Below are 23,385 nucleotides of genomic sequence, written 5' to 3' on the forward strand. Positions count from 1 at the left end.
AAATGGGGGTGTGGTAACAATCATACCGACCCATAAGGCTGGAAGAAGTGACTGTGGATTGAATGGGAGGGTAAGCCTGCCCCCTGATAGGCATGAGTAAGAGACGCTGGTGCAGGTGAGGATGACGGGCCCCTTCCCTCTGGCCCTCGGCAGTGTGGCAGGGCACTCACCAGGCTCTCATTGGGCTGGATAATCCCCCTGGCGGGCTGCACGGCCAGCATCTTCCGGTGCTGCTGGGAGACCCTCCACTCAAACTCCAGAGGTAGACGCGATGGGTTTTGGAAGGTGAAGAGGCTGGTGGAGGAGCAGCCCACCCAGGTGGGCTTGAAGAAGACGCTTTTACAGGCGTCCAGCTTCAGCTGCAGCGGCTCCTCCCGGCTCTGCATGCATACCTCCTGGGGCCAGTGAAGGGAGGACAGTGCCCTGACGTCACCCTGCAGCCCTGGCTCCCCCAAAAGTCACGGGCGGGCAGCTTTTCCCCCCTCGGAAAGGGCAGCAAAAGGCCCTCCCCCAGCCTGCGCACGGGCAGCCTCTGTCAAAGGCAGAGTATGTAGTGACTGACCCAGGAGATAAGGAAAAGAACTCAGGGACTGAAAGAGGATGTACAGACCATTTCATGGGCCAGACATGGGTCCAACACCCTGGACCCTTTCCCTGCCCTGGTCCCAAACACCTATCTACCACCTGCAGATATGAGTCTTCGGGTTGCCCCCAGTCCTTCCTTGGGGACCTCTGTACCCCTTTTCTTGTCCCGACCCCATAAGGTGGACAGGCAAGGTCCTGAGGATAGCTGTTCCCAGATGTGGCCGAGGGGTCCTCTCCCTGCCGTGCCACTTCCTGGAGGAGGAACAGCCCCTGGGCCACTTTAGGGGAGCTTTAGGGGCCAGGCCCAGAATGTGGCTTTGAAAAGGGAAGTCCCAGACTATGGCCCCCTCCCGAGGACCCCGTCCTTACCCCTGCCTCCTACCTTGAGATACTGGGGGCAGAAATTGAACTGCAAGTAGAAAACATGCTGCTTCCAGGAGGTGCCCTTGGGGTAGGTAGAGATGAGGAAGATCTGGTGGGCCCCAGGGGGCACGAGGCCCGAGCTGGGCCGTAGGGAGACGTCCGAGCTGCTTCTGGGGGCCAGGTTGAAGGTCAGCAGCATGGAGCCTGTGTTGGTCAGGAGCAGGCTGCGGTAGGAGGGTTCACTGGGGGACACTGCCGGAAATAGCTGGGGTGCGAGAGAAGAGGGACCCACGCTCAGATCTACACGCCCTGCCCATCCCCACCTCACACACACACACTCAGGGAAGTCTGTGTGGGCTTGGGTGGCGCCATGTCTCAGGAGATCCAAGATGCCTCTACACAACCCAGTCAGTGCCCTGGGGGCGGGGAATGCAGGAACACAGCTTGGCACCAAAAAATGCTTCTGTCCTCCAGAGACCTCCAGGCAGAGAGATGGGGTGGCCACAGGAACAGGCTCCGGGAAACTCAGGCCCCTGAGACCCCCCACCCCAAGTTTCTTCCACCTTAGGGCGCCCTCAAATCATCCTTTGGAGAACCCAGTTTCCAGGATCTTGGTCCAGAAGCTCTGGGGGTAAGCAGCCCCTTCTAGAGGATTCTCATGCTGGTAGCTGAGGGGAACCCCACTCTGGGAAAGGGAAAGCCCCAGCAATCCCAGGTTCCAGACATTCCTTAAGCATTTAGGGTGTGGCCAGCACCAGGCAAAGAGCTGGGCTGGGTACCAAACACAAGGCTGGAATCGCTGCCCTGGGCGCCCCATGCAGCTGGGGCGATGAGCACCGTGCGTGAGGCAGTGGGGGTAGGGGGGCAACACGAGCCCAGAATCTGCTGGATTTTAGTAAAGGCCACAAATTGCTACGAGGAACTGGCCGAGGGAAAGGGGTGGGGGTCAGGGTCAGCGAGGGGGCCCCTGTGCCGTCAGGAGGGCTTTGGGAAGCCCTAACTAGTCGGGGGGCAAGACCACCCCAAGCACATTGTCCAAAAGTGGCACCTTTCTAGCAACATGAGGGGTGGGGGAAGTGCAGACGGATGAAAAGACTGACGATGGAAATGGAAGCTGGGAAGAGGCACCGAAGGAGAAACCAGGATTAGGACTTGGCCGCCTGGCTCTAGAATCTATGTTTCTCAGCCTTGTGGCATCCTGGGGCTCAGGTCAGACGGGGCCTCCAAGGGCCCTTCTGAGAGACCTGGGAATGATGACTCCCTGAGGATGGGGTTACACCGAGGGGCGGGCTCTGCGACCCCTCCAGAGCTGGATGATCCCCACGGGCAGGGGCTCATGACGTGGGTGGTCATATCCCTAGCAGGCACTCAGTAAACACAGCGAACGGAGGAGCTGGAGACTTTTAAACCTGAGTGAGAGGACCGGGGAGTATTTCAGATGGGGCAGGCCGGAGCCATAGGTCTAAGCCCCAGCCTCTTCCCGGTCCCAGTGCTGCAGTCCAGGAGAGAGTCCTTGATGGGCACAGAGCCCCAGGGGCTGGCAGTGGGGAGGTTGGGATGGCCAGGGAGGGTGCTCGACATGTTTCTGAGGCCATCAGAGACAGGAGAGGGATCTGCAGGCCACGGCAGAAGCCAGGCTCCCCTGTTCCACCTCTCACTGCTGCTGGGGCCACGCTCACCTTGGGGGCATCCAGGGTATACTGAGGGATGTGGTGCTCCAAGTCAGCACAATAACTGTGGCCTCGTGCCCGGAGCCTCAGGCACCAGGACGGGCACACAGTGCAGTCCTCTTCGATATTGTTGTAGCTCCGCAGGACCTGCAGGAGGGCCGGACCCATGGATAGGCTGAGTCCTGTGTCTGACCCTGTGGGGCACCCCCGCTTGCCTGCCCTGTACTGCAGGAGCCCTACATGGGGCCCAGCGGGAGGGGCCCTCGGGGAAGACAGCTCAGAGAACAGCAGTCATAGCAGCCCCTCCCGCTGTGCGCCAGGCCCTGCCCTGAGCACTCAGCAAACGTGCTCTTTGATCCCCCCAGTCAGACGAGGGTGGGGCTGGGATGTGAAAGCAGCATTCATCCTGCAGGAATGTGCCCAGAGAGCACTGGCCAACAGAAATATAATGCAAGCCACAAGTGTGAGCCGCAAACGGCATTTTAAATGTTCTAGTCCCAGCAATCCCACTACTGGGCATATACCCTGAGAAAACCAGAATTCAAAAAGAGTCATGTACCACAATGTTCATTGCAGCTCTATTTACAACAGCCAGGACACGGAAGCAACCTAAGTGTCCATCAACAGATGATTGGATAAAGAAGATGTGTCACATATATGCAATGGAATATTACTCAGCCATAAAAGGAAACGAAATTGAGTTATTTGTAGTGAGGTGGATGGACCTAGAGTCTGTCATACAGAGTGAACTAAGTCAGAAAGAGAAGAACAAATACCGCATGCTAACACACATATATGGAATATTAAAAAAAAATGGTTCTGAAGAACCTAGGGGCAGGACAGGGATAAAGACGCAGATGTAGAGAACAGACTTGAGGACACGGGGTGGGGGAAGGGTAAGCTGGGACGAAGTGAGAGAGTGGCATGGACATATATACACACCAAACGTAAAATAGGTAGCTAGTGGGAAGCAGCCGCATAGCACAGGGAGATCAGCTCGGTGTTTTGTGACCACCTAGAGGGATGGGATAGGGAGGGTGGGAGGGAGATGCAAGAGGGAGGAGATATGGGGATATATGTATACGTATAGCTGACTCACTTTGTTATACAGCAGAAACACACCATTGTAAAGCAATTATACTCCAATAAAGATGTTAAAAGATAAATAAATAAAAAGTAAATGTTCTAGTAGCCACATCAACAAGGTGAAACGCATAAAATTTATTCAACAATACATTTGATTTAACCCAGCTGATCCAAAATCTTTTCATTTCAACGTATAATCGATATATAAGTGATGCAGGAGGCATTTTGCATTCTTTTGTGCTAAGTCTTAGAAATCAGTGTGCCTCCTCCCTTTACAGCATATCTGTTTGGACCTGACACAGTACAAGTACTCAGCAGCCACATGTGGCTGGTGATTGGCATATCGGACAGCACAGGGTTACAGCCTGTAGCCTAAAAGTCTGACAGGCTCAGCAAAGCCAGGTGTCCACAGCCTTATTCCTACGAACTTCCGAGTCCCGCCACTGCCAAGATATTAGAACAGAGACAACTAAAGACTCAGCTTTGGAAAAACTTTTCAGAAGTTTGGATAGGTTCCCAAGTTCACAGATGAAAAGACCAGGGCTCAGAGGCATTAAGGGATGTGCCCAAGGTCACAGAGCTGGTAAGGGACTCTGACCTTGACTGCACAGCTCTCCTCTTCCCTGAGCCCCAGCACCCAGCCACTGGGAGAGAACAGCAGGGTGGGTAGAGCAGAGAAAAGAGGGAAAGGGCAGGATGGACTGGAGATGAGGAGGGAGCGACACGTCTGGGGCTAACAGACGTGGCTGGGACAGCCTGGTCAAGGGAAGTTGGACTAGAAGCCGCTCCCTACACGCACCTAATCACCAGGTGCCCCTGACTCCGCCCCCCAGGCCCTAGTTCCTGCCCACAGCTCTTTTAGAGGGACCACTTCCTACCTCAAGGACTAGAGGGAGGCCAGGAGCCACCCCGCCACACCAGCCAGGAGCCCCAGGAAACTATGTGCACCAAAATTTTCCAAAGGGCTTGAGCCCCGCTGAGTTCTCCCTCTGGAGGCGTGGGAGGCACATGTGAGTGAGACATAATCAGCTGGGTCAAGAAGCCCCTTGGCCCAGGCAGGCCATGAGCCTGGGGAAACACAGACCGCGAAGGCTGTAGTCCAGCCAAGGAGACAAGAGGAGGGAGCAGAGCCTGGCACAGAGAGGATGGATCCTACATCACCCCATCACCCCCTCCGACCCCATACCCTGCCGTTCAGCCTCCAGGGCAGAGAACCCACCTTCCCCCCCTCATCTGCCCACACACCTTATAGACAGCAAAGGCTTCAAGCTCCACGGCGTACAGGCAGTTGGGGTGAGGCGGCTGGAAGTGCAAGCGCATGGCTGTGGACTTGAGAGGGGGCACATCGCAGGGGTTTGGAGTCACCCAGAAGGGGCAATCAGCCCTGCGTGTCCAGGCCACAGTGATTTTGCCTTTGGTGTAGTTCATCAGGCACAGGGGGACAGGGTTGGGGTCCTTGGGCCTGGGGCAGGCACCAAAATCCACCTCAACAGGCTCAATGCTGACGGGCGGGGGAAAGATGGCCATGTCGTTGGTGCCGTCGAAGAAGTACTCGGTCATGGGGGGGATGAGGGGATACTGCGGGGCTGGTATGTCCTCCAGGTCCTGTGTGGGGAGAGTCAGTTGCCGGGGGCCCAGCTGCCATTCCTCCTGCCGCTGCCCCTCGTCTGCATGCTCCTTTCTGGAAAAGGCTACAAGAGCTCCACACACGTCACCCCCGTCACCCCCGACTACTAAGGGTGCCCACAGGGCTACGGAGCACAGGACTGCCCAAGAATTGAGAAGGGGGCATGAACCTGGGGAGGGTAGGTGGCCCCCGGGGCCCCAGAGGGGTCCATCGAACCTCAGTGGGAATCATCAGGGCACCGTTCTTATCCTGCTCCAGCTTCCTCTCCCTCAGCATGATGTCCAGGATGTCAGGCGGGTAGAGCGTCAGGCCCCGCACCAGGTGTGTGCGGTACCAAGCGAGGTGCTGAGGCCTGAGGATGGCTGGCTTTGTGCTGTCCGAGTGACACGTCCCAATCAGGTCGAGGAACAGTGGGTCCTGCGACATTTGTCTGTGTGAGGCTAGATTTGAGCCTCCACTTGCCACCTTGGCCAGAGACCAGCTGGTCAGGGCACAGTTTGTACCACCTTGTCCAGGGGCCTGGGTTGGGGTCGTCACTTCAAGGCTCTCTGTGCTGCACATGCTGTGTGGGGCGAGGTCCAGTCCCCCCTACACCAGCCCATTAGCAGCATCAGAGCAAAGTCCTTGGCCTGGCAGCAGTCACAGCAAGACTGGCCTACCCACCCGGCTCGGAGCGAGCGTTCACATGTCCCTGGCCAAACTCTGGCTCCAAAAGCCAGACTGGGGCTCTGGAGGTGATGATCCAGGCAGACAGCCCTGGAAGCTCCAGAATACAGGGGACTGAGCACCAAGCACTGTCTGCATTGCTAGGACTCGGATCGGCCCCTCCAGCTTCCCGGGGAGCCCCTCCTCACCCCCTCCCCCATAGCTCACCTGGTGGTGGATGAAACAGGCCACCCTCCGAAAGTAGATGATGGGGTGAGTGGGCTGGAAGGCACAGTGCAGGGTCATGCGGGCCTTGCCCACCAGGGTCCCAAAGGCAGGTCTGATGCTGAAGACGCTCTCCTGACAGTCGATGTCAAACTGGAAGTGGGCCGTGCAGTCCGACTTGTTCTCAATCCACAGGGACTGCTCCGAGCGCTTCCCGAGGTTGACCCAGCTGAAGTCGACACAGTAGTACTGCAGGGACACGTCAGGACCTGGGCGGAAGAGATGGGGGCTCTGTGAGTGGGCCCTGCCACCTGAGTGGGGCTGGGGTATCAGCCTCCCTGAGGCTATGCCAAAGGGTACCACTGATGGGAGGTGGTGCTGCCTGGAGACAGAAGGTTGGGTTGGAAAGGCCTGAGCAGACCACCAGGTCACCAGGGGCGAGCATGGGAACAATATCTCCAGGCATCTTCAACTGGTTCCTCACTGATTCCACCAGGGGGCAGCAGACACCCAGGTTGAGGGCAAGGAGGCCCTGGGCGACTAGGAGTGGGCACTTGCCAATCCTAAGCATGGGTTGCTCCTGTCTCCAGAGGGAGTGCAGTGACCTGGGACTGCCAGTACCTCTACAGAAACCAACGACTTTGAGCAGGGTTTGGGAGGCACAGCCAGAGGGCATGACGGACAAGTAGTCCATAGTCCTGACGTCCAAGGTCTTGGGGTGGAAGAACACTGACACGCATTTCTTCTGTCCCGGGGGCACGATGCCATGGGCTGTGGGGCATGAGAAGGCCTCGTCTTTGGCCAGCATGTCTGGGGCCACTTCAATCCTGAAGGGGGCGCTCACCTACGGGGCCAGGTGGGGACAGGAGGTGGTCAGGTCACAGGTGGCTCGTCTGTTATTACCAAGGTGCCCAGCCGAGGGGGTGAGGGCAGCTGAAGCCCCACCTGTGCCTCAATCATCAGCTTTGACGGTGGAGCAAGGCTGCCTCTGCCGGGAGGAAGGAAGGGGCCGAGCCGTGTGCCCTACACTGGGACCACCCAGAGGGGGCACCTTTTCCTTTTCTCAAAGGTACCACAAAGGCTGGCTGTGGTCCTGGCATCAGGACACCTTAGGACTTCTCTTGGAGTTGCTCTGGGGCGGGTCGAGGGATACCCCAGCCCAGCCCCCAGCTGAGAGGAGAGTGGGACCCCTTTTGACATGAGTGTATCAGCAGACATGGGTACGTGAGGTTGCAACATTCTGTACAGGGGCTGAGTGTTAGTTGCACCTGGCCCTGTGGTCCCTGAGTCCTGCCCCCACTCCCGCTATGTGCACAGGACGCATACCACCGATGGGTTATACAGCTTGATCTGCCTCTCAGCGGTGCAGCCCACGGCAACAGAGCCAAAGTGCAACACTTTCTGGATGCCCTCGGCATCCTGGTCCTCCGGGCGCTTCTGCTTTATGCTCACCAGCAGCTGGGCGCATTTGGCTGGGCAGAGAGGGGGGAGTCTTGGGGAGAAATCCACCAGGGCCTCTGTGGCCCCAGCTGAACAGCCCTTCAGAGAAGACGGGGGTCCCCAGGGAAACACTGGTCTGCGACAACAAGGAAGACAGAGAAAAGGCAAAGCCTGCAGGGCTCAGGGGAGGGCAGGAGGCTGGAGGAGGTCCCGTGGAGGCCAGGCCAGGGCGGGGGCGGGGGGGGGGCACACTGCGGCTTCGATCCCTGCAGAGGATGGGTGAGAGGTCGGGCCTCACCCACAGCCTGCAGCTGGATGCTGCTCTTCTGCTTGCTCCCCTCCCCGTACCAGCACGTGGCCTGAACGTCATAGATGACAGCCATAAGGGGCTGAAAGGTCACCGTGATCCGGCAGGCCTGGCCTGGCTCCAGCAGCCCCGTGGTCGGCAACATCTGGAATGGGCTGGGGGACTCCCAGGTGAAGAAGGTGGGCAGGTCCCTGGAGGGGGGTGGGCAGGTTAGAGCCACTGGGCTCACTGACCACTGCCCCTGCTTTAGAAAGGCCGGGATGCCCCCTTTACTCCCCCTATCTCCTTCCACCATCACACAGGCCAGTCTCTCCTGCTCCCAGGAACCCTCCTCACAGTCCTCACTCTTCCCACCTCTGAGCCTCAGCCACGGCCCTCACCCCGCATTGTCCAGACAGAACCAGGCCTCGGCCATGTCCCCCATGGCACACACGGGCAACTGCAGGGACGGTGGGCAGATCAGATTGTGGCAGGGCAGGGTGGCTCTCAGGTCCACACAGAACATCCCCTCTGCTTTCTCAAACCACAGCTGGTCCACGTACTCCTTCTGCAGTGTGGGGGCAGGGAGGCAGAGGCCCTGGTTGATCAGTGGTAGCCGGGTGGTACTCAAGGACCACTCACCTGACCCCAGCCCTTGGCCATCCCCTCAACACAACTGCTGAGGGCTGGGTTGGGCTATGGCCCTCCATCTCAGTCTCTGAAGAGAGGGTCAGTTACTTGTGTTCCAGCACCATCTTGGTCTCAGAGATGTAGGGCTTCTTTTGTGAGGAACAAAGTATTTGGGGAAACATTTTGAGAGCAGGAAGAACCCAAGGAATATAGGGCTTTCTGATGGCCAACACAGTAGCACAGCCTTTTCCCCCAACAACATCCAACTGGGAAGCCCCCTCTATCTAATGAGTTTTGGCTCCAGCTGGTGGGATGTGGGTGTGGTGGGAGAGCTCCTTGCTGCTCTGCCCTACATCCTGCTCTGAAGTCACTGTGCCTGTGTCCCTCCCTGCCCTCCGCTCACCATGGCAGACCTTACCTCCTCCAGGGGCCGGAAGATGATTGGGAGTGAGAGGGTTATGCCTGGGCTCAGGAAGATGGGCTGGGGGATGACCGTGAAGAAGAATTTGGTCTTGGGGGGCCTGTGGGAAGGAGCCAGAGGATAAGCACTTCAGGATCAGAAAATTAGGAGAGGCAGAAAGATTAGGGAAGATTCTGGAAAGCCAAGCAGACTTGAGTCTGTGGGACCATGGAAGGAGAAACACAGGTGTTCTGTCATAGGAGGAACTGTCTCCCTCATCCTACCACTTCTCTTGCAGACCTTCACTCTCGGATGTCAGAGCACTGAATGAAAAGATACAGGGCCAAGGGAGCAGCGCTTGTACCTCAGATGCACATGGTGGTCAGTGGGGTCTGGGATGGGGAAGGCTGCCCTGATTTAACCAAATCCCTGAGCACTTAGCTGGGGGAAACCAAAGCTGAGAACAGAGGTGCCAGGGATGCATTCCCAAGCAGAGATCTCGGCACAGCTGTAGAGTTCCAGAGTGGGTCAAAACTGTAGATTCTGCAGACTTCAAAAATACTAATAGGGGACTTCCCTGGTGGCGCAGTGGTTAAGAATCTGCCTGCCAATGCAGGGGACACGGGTTCGAGGCTGGTCTGGGAAGATCCCACATGCCGTGGAGCAACTAAGCCCGTGTGCCACAACTACGCGCCTGCACTCTAGAGCCCGTAAGCCACAACTATTGAGCCTGTGTGCCACAACTACTGAGCCCATGTGCCACAACTACTGAAGCCCACATGCCTACAGCCTGTGCTCTGCAACAAGAGAAGCCATGAGAAGCGTAGCCCTTGCATGCCCCAACTAGAGAAAGCCCACACACAGCAACGAAGACTCAATGCAGCCATAAATAAATAAATTTATTTTTAAAAATATATTAATAAGAAGGCAATATTATCAAAAAATCTATAGCAATAAGTTCAGATAAAATATACATATTCCTAGGAATGTATAATTGACCAAAACTGATTCAAGAATTATACATTTTATGGCCACCCTTTCTAAAAGTATCCAAAAAATTAAATAAATAGTCAAAAATCTTCCCACAAAGAAAACACCAGGCCAGATGGCTCCCCAGCAAGTAGTACCAAGCATCTGATAATCCTTGTCTTCTCTTCCCAACAGCAGAAAACAAGGAAACCCTCCCCACCATATTCTATGAATCCATCATAACGTTGTTATCAAAACCTGACAGTTATGAGAAGAAAGGAAAATTACAGGCTAATATCACCCATAAACAAAATACTGGCAAAAAGAATTTAGCAATCTGTATAAAAAGAATACTCAATCATGACCAAGTTGGGCTTATTCTAGGAATACACAGTTGGTGTAACATTAAAAAAATCAGTTAATGTAATTCACCATACTAACAAATTAAGAGAGAAAAAAATCAAATGATCGTCTCAATAAAGAAAAATATTAAACTTCAACATATGTTTATGACAAAAACTCTCAGCAACCTAGAAATAGAAGGGAACTTCCTTAACCTGATAAAGTCTAAAAAAAAAAAGAAAGAAAAAACTACAGGAACCATCCAAATTAATGGTGAAACACTGGAATCTTTCATGCTGAGATCATGAACAAAACAATGATGCCTTCTATAACAGCTTCTGTTCAACACTTTCCTTTTCAACAGTGCAGTAAGAAAAGACAAAGAAAGAAAGGAGATAGGGTTGGAAAGGAAGGAAAAATGCCATTTTCATATAAGATATGAATGTGTATGTGGAAAAAAAGAATTAACAAATACATTATTAGAGTTAATGAGAGAACTTACCAAGGTTTCTGGGCACAAGATTATGAACAAAACATCCATATTTTTAAAAAATGACTTTCTATAAAGCCAGCAACAAGCAGAAAATGAAACAACTTTAAAAGAGATCATACTCAGCATCATCAAAAATATAAAACACTTAGGGATAAATCTAACTAAAGATGTGTAAGACACCTATAGAGAAAAATCTATATTTTATTGAGAGGCATGAAAGAAGACCTAAAGAAATATAAAGATAAACCATGAGTCATGAAAGATAAAAACTGTCATGAAAGACTCAGTTTGTAATGACATCAAGTCTCCCCAAATTAACCTATAGTTTCAAATAAATCCCAATCAAAATCTCAAAAAGTAGTTTATGTGTGTGTGGTAAGCTGATTTGGAGACATATATGAAAGTTCAATGGCCCAAGGATAGCCAAGACAATCCTGAATAAGAATGAAGTTGGAAGACTTATACTATAAGATATTCAAGATTTATTATAAGCTCTAATATTTAATTCAGGATGATATTTATTGGCCCAGGGAAAGACAAATAGAGCAAGGGAACAAAACAGAGTTCAAAAATGGATCCATACATATATGGACATTTGATATACATCAGTGGTGGGGGAGATCATCAGAGAAGGTATGAACTTTTCAATAAATGGTGTTGGGACAATTGGACATTTGGTTGAGGGAAAAAAATGTCATTGGATCCCTACTTGAAACCATTCACAAAAATCAATTCCATATAGATAAAAGACAAATATTAAATGCAAAATTATAAAGTCTACAGAAGACACTATAAGAGAATATCTTCATGACCTAGGTAAGGGTAGAGAAGAACTTCTTAAACAAGATACAAAAAAGCCTCAACCATAAAAGAAAAATATGGGTACATTTGATTCCTTTGAAATTAAGAACTTCTTTTCTTCAAAAGACATGATAGAGTAAAAGACAAGTCACAAAGTGGGAGAAGATATTCACAACACAGAACTGACAAAGGATTAGTATCCTCAATAAGAATTTCTATTTAAAAAAGACATTATAAGGGCAGACAGCAGAAGCAAGAAGAACTACAATCCTGCAGCCTGTGGAACAAAAACCATATTCACAGAAAGATAGACAAGATGAAAAGGCAGAGGGCTATGTACCAGATGAAGCAACAAAATAAAACCCCAGAAAAACAACTAAATGAAGTGGAGATAGGCAACCTTCCAGAAAAAGAATTCAGAATAATGATAGTGAAGATGATCCGGGACCTCGGGAAAAGAATGGAGGCAAAGATCAAGAAGATGCAAGAAATGTTTAACAAAGACCTAGAAGAATTAAAGAACAAACAAACAGAGATGAACAATACAATAACTGAAATGAAAAATACACTAGAAGGAATCAATAGCAGAATAACTGAGGCAGAAGAACGGATAAGTGACCTGGAAGACAGAATGGTGGAATTCACTGCTGCGGAATGGAATAAAGAAAAAAGAATGAAAAGAAATGAAGACAGCCTGAGACCTCTGGGACAACATTAAACGCAACAACATTTGCATTATAGGGGTCCCAGAAGGAGAAGAGAGAGAGAAAGGACCTGAGAAAATATTTGAAGAAATTATAGTCGAAAGATTTCCTAACATGGGAAAGGAAATAGCCACCCAAGTCCAGGAAGCGCAGAGAGTCTCATACGGGATAAACCCAAGAAGAAACACTCTGAGACACATAGTAATCAAACTGGCAAAAATTAAAGACAAAGAAAAAGTATTGAAAGCAGCAAGGGAAAAACGACAAATATCATACAAGGGAACTCCCATAAGGTTAACAGCTGACTTCTCAGCAGAAACTCTGCAAGCCAGAAGGGAGTGGCATGATATACTTAAAGTGATGAAAGGGAAGAACCTACAACCAAGATTACTCTAGCCAGCAAGGATCTCATCCAGATTCGATGGAGAAATAAAAAGCTTTACAGACAAGCAAAAGCTAAGAGAATTCAGCACCACCAAACCAGCTCTACAACAAATGCTAAAGGAACGTCTCTAAGTGGGAAACACAAGAGAAGAAAAGAACCTAAAAAAAAAAACCCAAAACAATTAAGAAAATGGTCATAGGAACATACATATTGATAATTACCTTAAACGTGAATGGATTAAATGCTCCAACCAAAAGACACAGACTTGCTGAATGGATACAAAAACAAGACCCATATATATGCTCTCTACAAGAGACCCACTTCAGACCTAGGGACACATACAGACTGAAAGTGAGGGGATGGAAAAAGATATTCCATGCAAATGGAAATCAAAAGAAAGCTGGGTAGCAATACTCATATTAGATAAAATAGACTTTAAAATAAAGAATGCTTCAAGAAACAAGGAAGGACACTACATAATGATCAAGGGATCAATCCAAGAAGAAGATATAACAATTATAAATATATATGCACCCAACACAGGAGCATCTCAATACATAAGGCAACTGCTAACAGCTATAAAAGAGGAAATCGACGGTAACACAGTAATAGTGGGAGACTTTAACACCTCACTTACACCAATGGACAGATCATCCAAAATGAAAATAAATAAGGAAACAGAAGCTTTAAATGACACAATAGACCAGATAGATTTAACTGATATATATAGGACATTCCATCCAAAAACAGCAGATTACACTTTCTTCTCAAGTGTGCACGGAACATTCTCCAGGATAAATCACATTTTGGGTCACAAATCAAGCCTCAGTAAATTTAAGAAAATTGAAATCGTATCAAGTATCTTTTCTGACCACAATGTTATGAGATTAGAAATCAATTACAGGGGGAAAAAATGTAAAAAACACAAACACATGGAGGCTAAACAATATGTTACTAAATAACCAAGAGATCACTGAGGAAATCAAAAAATACCTAAAGACAAATGACAATGAAAACACGATGATCCAAAACCTATGGGATGCAGCAAAAGCAGTTCTAAGAGGGAAGTTTATAGCAATACAAGCCTACCTCAAGAAACAAGAAAAATCTCAAATAAACAATCTAATTTACACCTAAAGGAGCCAGAGAAAGAAGAACAAACAAAACCCAAAGTTAGTAGAAGGAAAGAAATCATAAAGATCAGAGCAGAAATAAATGAAATAGAAACAAAGAAAACAATAGCCAAGATCAATAAAACTAAAAGCTGGTTCTTTGAGAAGATAAACAAAGTTGATAAAACATTAGCCAGACTCATCAAGAAAAAGAGGGAGAGGACTCAAATCAATAAAATTAGAAATGAAAAAGGAGAAGTTACAACAGACACCGCAGAAATACAAAGCATCCTAAGAGACTACAACAAGCAACTCTATGCCAATAACATGGACAACCTGGAAGAAATGGACAAATTCTTAGAAAGGTATAACCTTCCAAGACTGAACCAGGAAGAAATAGAAAATATGAACAAACCAATCACAAGTAATGAAATTGAAACTGTGATTAAAAATCTTCCAAAAAACAAAAGTCCAGGACCAGATGCCTTCACAGGTGAATTCTATCAAACATTTAGAGAAGAGCTAACACCCATCCTTCTAAAACTCTTCCAAAAAATTGCAGAGTAAGGAACACTCCCAAACACATTCTATGAGGTCACCATCACCCTGATACCAAAACCAGACAAAGATACTACCAAAAAAGAAAACTACAGACCAATATCACTGATGAATATAGATGCAAAAATCCTCAACAAAATACTAGCAAACAGAATCCAACAACACTTTAAAAGGATCGTACACCATGATCAAGTGGGATTTATTCCAGGGATGCGAGGATTCTTCAATATATGCAAATCAATCAATGTGATACATCATATTAACAAATTGAAGAAGAAAAACCATATGATCATCTCAATAGATGCAGAAAAAGCTTTTGACAAAATTCAACACCCATTTATGATAAAAAAACTCTCCAGAAAGTGGGCATAGAGGGAACCTACCTCAACATAATAAAGGTCATATATGACAAACCCACAGCAAACATCATTCTCAATGGTGAAAAACTGAAAGCATTTCCTCTAAGATCAGGAACAAGACAAGGATGTCCACTCTCACCACTATTACTCAACATAGTCTTGGAAGTCCTAGCCACAGAAATCAGAGAAAAAAAAGAAATAAAATGAATACAAAATGGAAAAGAAGAAGTAAAACTGTCACTGTTTGCAGTGACACTGTTTGCACTGTTTGACATGATACTATACATAGAGAATCCTAAAGATGCCACCAGAAAACTACTAGAGCTAATCAATGAATTTGGTAAAGTCGCAGGATACAAAATTAATGCACAGAAATATCTTGCATTCCTATATACTAATGATGAAAAGTCTGAAAGAGAAATTAAAGAAACACTCCCATTTATCACTGCAAAAAAAAGAATAAAATACCTAGGAATAAACCTACCTAGGGAGACAAAAGACCTGTATGAAGAAAAGTATAAGACACTGATGAAAGAAATTAAAGACAATACCAACAGATGGAGAGATATACCATGTTCTTGGATTGGAAGAATCAATATTGTGAAAATGACTATACTACCCAAAGCAATCTACAGATTCAATGCAATCCCTATCAAATTACCAATGGCATTTTTTACGGAACTAGAACAAAAAATCGTAAAATTTGTATGGAGACGCAAAAGACCCCCAATAGCCAAAGCAGTCTTGAGGGAAAAAACCGGAGCTGGAGGAATTAGACTCCCTGACTTCAGACTATACTACAAAGCTACAGTAATCTAGACAATATGGTACTGGCACAAAAACAAAAACATAGATCAAAGGAACAAGATAGAAAGCCCAGAGATAAACCCACGCACCTATGGTCAACTAATCTATGACAAAGGAGGCAAGGATATACAATGGAGAAAAGACAGCCTCTTCAATAAGTGGTGCTGGGAAAACTGTAAAAGAATGAAATTAGAATAGTCCCTAACACCATACACAAAAATAAACTCAAAATGGATTAGAGACCTAAATGTAAGACTGGACACTATAAAACTCTTAGAGGAAAACATAGGAAGAACACTCTTTGACATAAATCACAGCAACATCTTTTTTGATCCACCTCCTAGAGTAATGGAAATAAAAACAAAAATAAACAAATGGGACCTAATGAAACTTCAAAGCTTTTGCACAGCAAAGGAAACCATAAACAAGACAAAAAGACAACCCTCAGAATGGGAGAAAATATTTGCAAACGAATCAACAGACAAACGATTAATCTGCAAAATATATAAACAGCTCATGCAGCTCAATATTAAAAAAACAAACAACCCAATCCAAAAATGGGCAGGAGACCTAAATAGACATTTCTCCAAAGAAGACATACAGATGGCCAAGAAGCACATGAAAAGCTGCTCAACATCACTAATTATTAGAGAAATGCAAATCAAAAGTACAATGAGGTATCACCTCACACCAGTCAGAATGGCCATCATCAAAAAAACTACAAACAACAAATGCTGGAGAGGGTGTGGAGAAAAGGGAACCCTCTTGCACTGTTGGTCAGAATGTAAATTGATACAGCCACTATGGAGAACAGTATGGAGGTTCCTTAAAAAACCCAGCAATCCCACTACTGGGCATATACCCTGAGAAAACCATAATTCAAAAAGAGTCATGTACTGCAATGTTCATTGCAGCTCTATTTACAATAGCCAGGACATGGAAGCAACCTAAGTGTCCATCGACAGATGAATGGATAAAGAAGATGTGGCACATATATACAATGGAATATTACTCAGCCATAAAAAGGAACAAAATTGGGTCCTTTGTTGAGACGTGGATGGATCTAGAGATTGTCATACAGAGTGAAGTAAGTCAGAAAGAGAAAAACAAATATCGTATATTAACGCATGTATGTGGAACCTAGAAAAATGGTACAGATGAACTGGTATGCAGGGCAGAAGTTGAGACACAGATGTAGAGAACAAACGTATGGACACCAAGGGGGGAAAGCTGCGGGGGGTGGGGTGGGGATGGTGGTGTGCTGAATTGGGCGATTGGGATTGACATGTATACACTGATATGTATAAAATTGATGACTAATAAGAACCTGCTGTTTAAAAAAATAAATAAAATTAAATTTAAAAATAAAAGGAAAAGACAATCTAGCACAGCAAAGGAAACCATAAACAAAATGAAAAAAACAACCCACAGAATGGGAGAAAATATTTGCAAATGAACTGACCGACAGGGATTAATCTCCCAAATATACAAAAGGCTCATGCAGCTCAATATTGAAAAAGCAAACACCCAATCAAAAAATGGGCAGAAGATCTAAAAAGACATTTCTCGGGCTTCCCTGGTGGCGCAGTGGTTGAGAGTCTGCCTGCCGATGCAGGGGACGCGGGTTTGTGCCCCGGTCCGGGAGGATCACACATGCCGCAGAGTGGCTGGGCCCGTGAGCCATGGCCGCTGGGCCTGCGCGTCCGGAGCCTGTGCTCCGCGGCGGGAGAGGCCACAGCAGTGAGAGGCCCACGTACCACAAAAAAATTTTAAAAATATAAATAAATAAAATAAATAAAAAGACATTTCTCCAAAGAAGACATACAGATGGACAAGAGGCACATGAAAAGATGCTCAACATCACTAATTATTAGAGAAATGCAAATCAAAACTACAATGAGGTATCACCTCACACCAGTCAGAATGGCCATTATCAAAAAATCTGCAAACAATAAATGCTGGGAAGGGTGTGGAGAAAAGGGAACCTTCCTATACTGTTGGTGGGAATGTAAATTGGTACAACCATTATGGAGAACAGTATGGAGTTTCCTTAAAAAACTAAAAATAGAGCTGCCGTATGATCCAGCAATCCCACTCCTGGGCATATATCCGGAGAAAACCATAATGCAAAAAGATACATACACCCCAATGTTCATTGCAGCACTATTTACAATAGCCAGGACATGGAAGCAACCTAAATGTCCATTGACAGAGAAATGGATAAAGAAGATGTGGTACACATATATACAATGGAATATTACTCAGCCATAAAAAAGAATGAAATAACACCATTTGCAGCAACATGAATGGACCTAGAAATTGTCATACGAGTGAAGTCAGTCAGACAGAAGAAGACAAATATCATATGATAGCGCTTATATGTGGAATCTAAAAAAATGGTACAAATGAACTTACTTACAAAATAGAAATAGAGTCACAGGTGCAAAAAACAAACATGGAGGGAAGGGGTAGGGATAAACTGGGAGATTGGGATTGACATATACACACTACTATATATAAAATAGTTACCTAAGCAGGACCTACTGGGAACTTAAATTTAAAACAAAGTTATTACAAGATAATGCCTATAATTCCCTGTACTCTGCAATATATCTTTGTTGCTTATCTACTTTAAACTTAGTAGTTTGTTTTTCTTAATCCCATGTCCCTATCTTGCCCCTCCCCACTTCCCTCTCCCCACTGGTAACCACTGGTTTGTTTTCTGTATCTGTGAGTTTGTTTCTCTTTTGCTGTATACATTCGTTTTATTTTTTAGATTGTACATATAAGTGATATCATACAGTATTTGTCTTTCTCTGTCTGACTTATTTCGCTAAGCATTATATTCTCTAGGTCCGTCCATGTTGCTGCAAATGGCAGAATTTCATTCTTTTTTTCTGGCTGAGTAATATCCCATTGTGGTATATATTGATATATACTCATTTGTCTGTTGATGGATGCTTGGGTTGGCTATTGCTATGAACATTGGGATGCATTTATCTTTTCCAATTAGTGTTTTTGTTTTTTTCTGGACATATACCCAGGAGTGGAATTGCTGAATCATATGGTCGTTTTTTTTTAGTTTTTTGAGGAACCTCTGCACTGTTTTCCATGACGACTGACCAATTTCCATTCCCACCAACAGTGTACAAGGGTTCCCTTTTCTCCACGTCCTCACCAACATTTGTTATTTGTAGACTTTGTGATGATAGCCATTCTGACAGGTGTGCGGTGTTATCTCATTGTCGTTTTGATTTGCATTTCTCTAATAATTAGTGATCTTCAGCATCTTTTCATGTGCTGTTAGCTATCTGTATGTCTTCTTTGTTGATTGTCTTTTGTCTTTTTTTCTTCTAATTTTTATTGGAGTATAGTTGATTTACAATGTTGTGTTAGTTTCTGCTGTACAGCAAAGTGAATCGGTTGTACATACACATATATCTGCTCTTTTTTAGATTCTTTTCCTATATAGGTCATTACAGAGAATTGAGTAGAGTTCCCTGTGCTATACAGTAGGTCCTGCTTAGGTATCTATTTTATATATAGTAGTGTGTATATGTCAATACCAATATCCCAATATATCCCTCCCCCCCCTTATCCCCTGGCAACCATATATCTTATAATAGCTTTTAAGGGAGTATAATCTAAAAAAATACTGGATCACCATTCTACACATCTGAAACTAATATAATATTATAAATCAGCTATATTTCAATATTTTTAAAAAATGAAAAAAGATAATCTATTAGAAAAATGGGCACAGGCTTAAACATGTACTTCACAAATGAAATGGCCAATAACATTTGAAAAGACACTCAGCTGTATTAGTAATCAGAGAAATGCAAATTGAACCCACAACAAATTACCATTATTGGCAAAAATTTTAAATCTTGACATTATCAATTGTTGATAAAGACACAGAGGAATGGGAACGCTCATATGTGGCTTATGGGAATATAAATGGATTACAAGTCCTTTGGGAAAGAGTTTGGCAAACATGTACAGAAATCTACAAAAAGCAAACATGTACATGTTCTAAGTCACAGCAACTGTACTCCTATGTATCTACCCTAGAAAAACTCTTGAACTTGTGCAATAGGAGATGTATACAGACCCAAACTGGAAACAACCCAAACGTCCCTTAACAGAAGAATGGGTGAATAGGTAGAAGCATACATTGGACTATTATACTGCAATGAAAAAGGATGAACTATATCTGCATGTGGATGAGTCTTACGAACATAACTGAGCAAAATAAAAGTGTAACGGGGCCTTCCCTGGTGGCGCAGTGGTTGAGAGTCCGCCTGCCGATGCAGGGCACACGGGTTCGTGCCCCGGTCCGAGAAGGTCCCACATGCCGCGGAGCGGCTAGGCCCGTGAGCCACGGCCGCTGAGCCTGTGTGTCCGGAGCCTGTGCTCCGCAACGGGAGCGGCCACAACAGTGAGAGGCCCGCGTACCGCAAAAAAAAAAAAAAAAAAAAAGTGTAACAAAATATACCATGTTATCCCGCTTATATAAAGTTCATAAGAAGGAAAAATTAAACTATAACATTTAGGGATACAAACATAAGTGGTAAAACCTTTTGAGAAAAACAAGAAAATCATTATCATGAAAGACAAGGTATTGGTTACCTTTATGGGTAGGGAAGGTGTTCCAGTGCGGGGGACACATAGTGGGAGAAGGTGAGCTTCAGACACTGTTAGTATTCCATTATTTAATCTGGTCACAATTATTCAACAATTATTCAAATTATACTCTCAACAATTATTCAAGCTGTACATGTTTTATATCCTCTTCTGGTTTTATATGACATTTTAAAAGTGTGTTTTTTAAGAGTGGCTGCTTTGGGGGCTTGAAGGCTCAGGGGCTTAGTCTCTGATCGCTCATACTGGTACCTGTACTTTATCTTCTGGATTTTCAAGGATAGATTTTTCAGAACCAGGTTCTTGGTGATCTCCTTCCCCAACTCCCAGCCTTTCCACTGAAGCTCCTCAGCCACCTCAATGCCCCAGATGACCCTCTTCTTCACTTTGTCCTGCTTCTTTGGGAAGCGCTTCTGAGTATCCATGGAACTGGCAGGCTGTCTGGTCGGCAGGGAGAAAGGGGAGAAGCAAGTGGGATAGGATTCAAAGACCCAGAGAATGGGCAAAGATCTCCCCACCTCCAGAAAGTAATGAATCACACCACTCTTCACCCCTGGGGGATGGTCTGGAGAGAGAAGGTGAGGGGCGGGTAGGCGAGTCAGATATTACCTCTTCTGAGGTCACTGGAATGGTTTTCCAACTAGATTCCCAGAGACCCTGCCCATGAAGCCTTCCCTGGCCACCGCACGGGCCATTCCACCTGGCACACTCAGCAGCCTTAGCTTGCCTGCTGTGCTCCTCAGTGTGCCCTCAGATCCCGGCCTGTTCAGATGCTGCCTCCTCCTCCTCTGCCTGCCATCCTACCCCTTCGCTACAGAAGCCTCTCCTAGTTGGAGTGGTCTATCCCCGGCACTTTTCCAGAGCACAGGGATACACCACCATTCCCTCTTCCATCCCTCACCTAGCTGGTAGAGCAGAAGAAAGAGCCCATTTGCCTGCGACCAACCCGCACCCCGTGCCTTGACTTCAAGACCACCCCAAGCGCTTCTCCTAATGATGCTAGAGGTTCGCTATGCCAACGCTTCTTGTCTGTAATGGAAAATCCTGTCATAGGTGAATCCCTAGCCCCTATCTATCTGAGGGGGGAGGGAGATGGAAAAATCCCTGGGGTGGCAAGATGGCAGAAGGATGAAACAGGTGCCTCTTCCTACCAGTCATCGCTCTGAAAGTAAATTCACTGCCATTTAACTTTATCTTTGACCAAGTATTGTTTTTATGTCATTACATAACATAAGGATATATTTATCTATTCGACAGATATTTGTTGACTACCTATGATGCAATGGACATTGTATTAGGTGCCAGGACTATAAAAGTGAACAGGACTGGCAAATCCCTTCTTTCTTGGAACTATATCTCAGTTTATAGAGAGTGTCAGATGGCCTGATCTGCCCGTGGAGGAAAGGTGAGTTGGGTGAGCAAGGATCATTTATTATAAATATCAACTGGTGCATCAGTTAGGGTCCAACCAGGAAAACAGAAGCCACTCCGGGTGTTTAAAATAAGGAATTTAATGCACAACCAGGGGATAGTGAAGTAACCCCAAAGTTAACAACATCAAGAAACTGCCACCACACATAGGTTAGGGGAAGTGGTGGGGTTCTCAGAGCCCAGAGGCCTGTCTGGTGGGGACTGGAGTCACAGGGAGATGCAGCTGCTGCTGGAGACACTGTCAAAAGCAGAGAGGGAAGAAGATAAATAGCCTGGCTTCTCCCTTCTTCCCAACTTCCAATTTCCTGACAGCTCAGAGCAGAGCGGGGAAGGGCAGTGAGTGAATCTGTGAGCAAACTGGGCCAGAATGGCACAGATGGAGGGGTGAGATGACCCCGGTCCACAGAGAGGCAAATGCAACCACCATCACATCTAAGGAGACACGAGAATTCACAAATGATACAGACACATGCTGCACAAATGCAGTGAGACCCCATAGTTACATCCCTAGACAAGCACCCCCTGCCCTGGTCCTGCGCTATCACAGAGAGGGACCCCCGAGAGCTGTGAGAAGTAAACAACATCCATCCACTGACAAACACAAAGCCCTAGGGCTCGAGACCAGAAGAGCTTTGTGAAGGAAGAGAGAACTACTGGCTACTCTATCAGCCCCCAACTCGCATCTCCCCAGCGTTCTCCCCGCTCCACCATCACGCTCACAGCTGCCACCACTCCAGTTAGCATAGGGCTCAGTGTATGCAGGGTCTAGTACTGGAGTTTAGACAGGAGAGTGGGGTCGTCTCAGATTCCTACCCCCGCTGCCCTGCTGCCCATCTACCCTGCTTGGCCCTGCTCCACCCACTCCACCCACCCCGCACGTGTCCTCACACAGGCACTAGCATTGCTGCTGCTGTAGGCACTCATGGCCACGCTGCTGCCAGTGATGGTGGGAAAGGCCACTGTGCTGGCACTCAGGCATGATCCAGCGTTCATGGTGTAGTCCCCGCTGTCCTCGTGAGGAGGCTTAGGGCTGCCCTGATGAGCATCCGGTGCCTGGAACACAAGTCCAAGGGAAGCTCTCTGGCTAAGACAGGAGTTCCTGCCAGTTGGGAGCTGGGAAGAGACCAGAGGGGAGGCAGGAGGGGCATGAAAAAGAGGGGTCAATGAAGAAGGCTCACCACGGCCATCATTTTCATGCAGGGGTGTCTGCTTCCTAGCTCTGGCAACAGGTGTGAAGTAGCACCATGAGGAACAAGACTGAATGCAAGATCCAAGGCTTTGCCTGGGAGCCTAGGGACTCACCGTTCAGGAAAGGCCATTTGGAAAAGGGAACTGGGGATGAGGCCCAGGCAGCCCTGCTCTCCAAGGCCACACTTGGCATTTCTCAGCAAGCCCCCAGTGAGTGTTACTGAAGCATATGCATTACCTTTACTTGGCTTTTACTCTCTACTTGTTTCCTCTGAACGTGGCTTGCCTCCTGTGGGAAAAGGAATAAGAGTCAAAGAAGAAGCAAATGAGACTGGAGGATTCTTGGGCTTCTGGGTTTCCTCTATCAGTACACGACATGTAGTCCAGGTTTAAAGGAAGCATTCACTAAAATAATGACTCAGTCCAAAGATTAATGAATCAACCTCTAAAACAGAGGGATCCACTGATAGACTGCGGCTGGAAGTTATATGCAAATACATGCAAACGTTATAGACAAATTATATGCAAAATGTCATGGGTTTGGGCATGTGCTCTTTTCCAGGGAGAGTGTCCACAGCTTTCACCAAATGCTCAAAAGGGTGCTTGGTCCTGCTCTAGGGGACACAGAAGTGTCC

At 47.0% G+C, this 23,385-nt stretch overlaps 1 protein-coding gene across 1 annotated transcript in view; it reads right to left on the minus strand.

Moving 5' to 3' along the window:
• Window positions 1–23,015, minus strand: part of CFAP65 (cilia and flagella associated protein 65) — a gene marked incomplete at its 3' end in the record, with an annotated part of 41,164 nt that extends 18,149 nt beyond the window's left edge. Inside the window, 15 exon segments of the mRNA XM_079924424.1 lie at window positions 171–395; window positions 968–1,213; window positions 2,628–2,765; window positions 4,950–5,309; window positions 5,548–5,748; window positions 6,205–6,470; window positions 6,823–7,045; window positions 7,528–7,673; window positions 7,940–8,139; window positions 8,329–8,495; window positions 8,976–9,078; window positions 20,384–20,568; window positions 22,451–22,575; window positions 22,578–22,675; window positions 22,989–23,015. Of these exon segments, the coding sequence (XP_079780550.1) occupies window positions 171–395; window positions 968–1,213; window positions 2,628–2,765; window positions 4,950–5,309; window positions 5,548–5,748; window positions 6,205–6,470; window positions 6,823–7,045; window positions 7,528–7,673; window positions 7,940–8,139; window positions 8,329–8,495; window positions 8,976–9,078; window positions 20,384–20,568; window positions 22,451–22,575; window positions 22,578–22,608 (2,616 nt within the window). The 5' untranslated portion in view covers window positions 22,609–22,675; window positions 22,989–23,015.
• Window positions 23,016–23,385: the final 370 nt, after the last annotated feature.

This window comes from Stenella coeruleoalba (genome assembly GCF_951394435.1).
Source record: "Stenella coeruleoalba genome assembly, chromosome: 6".
Lineage (NCBI taxonomy): Eukaryota > Metazoa > Chordata > Mammalia > Artiodactyla > Delphinidae > Stenella > Stenella coeruleoalba.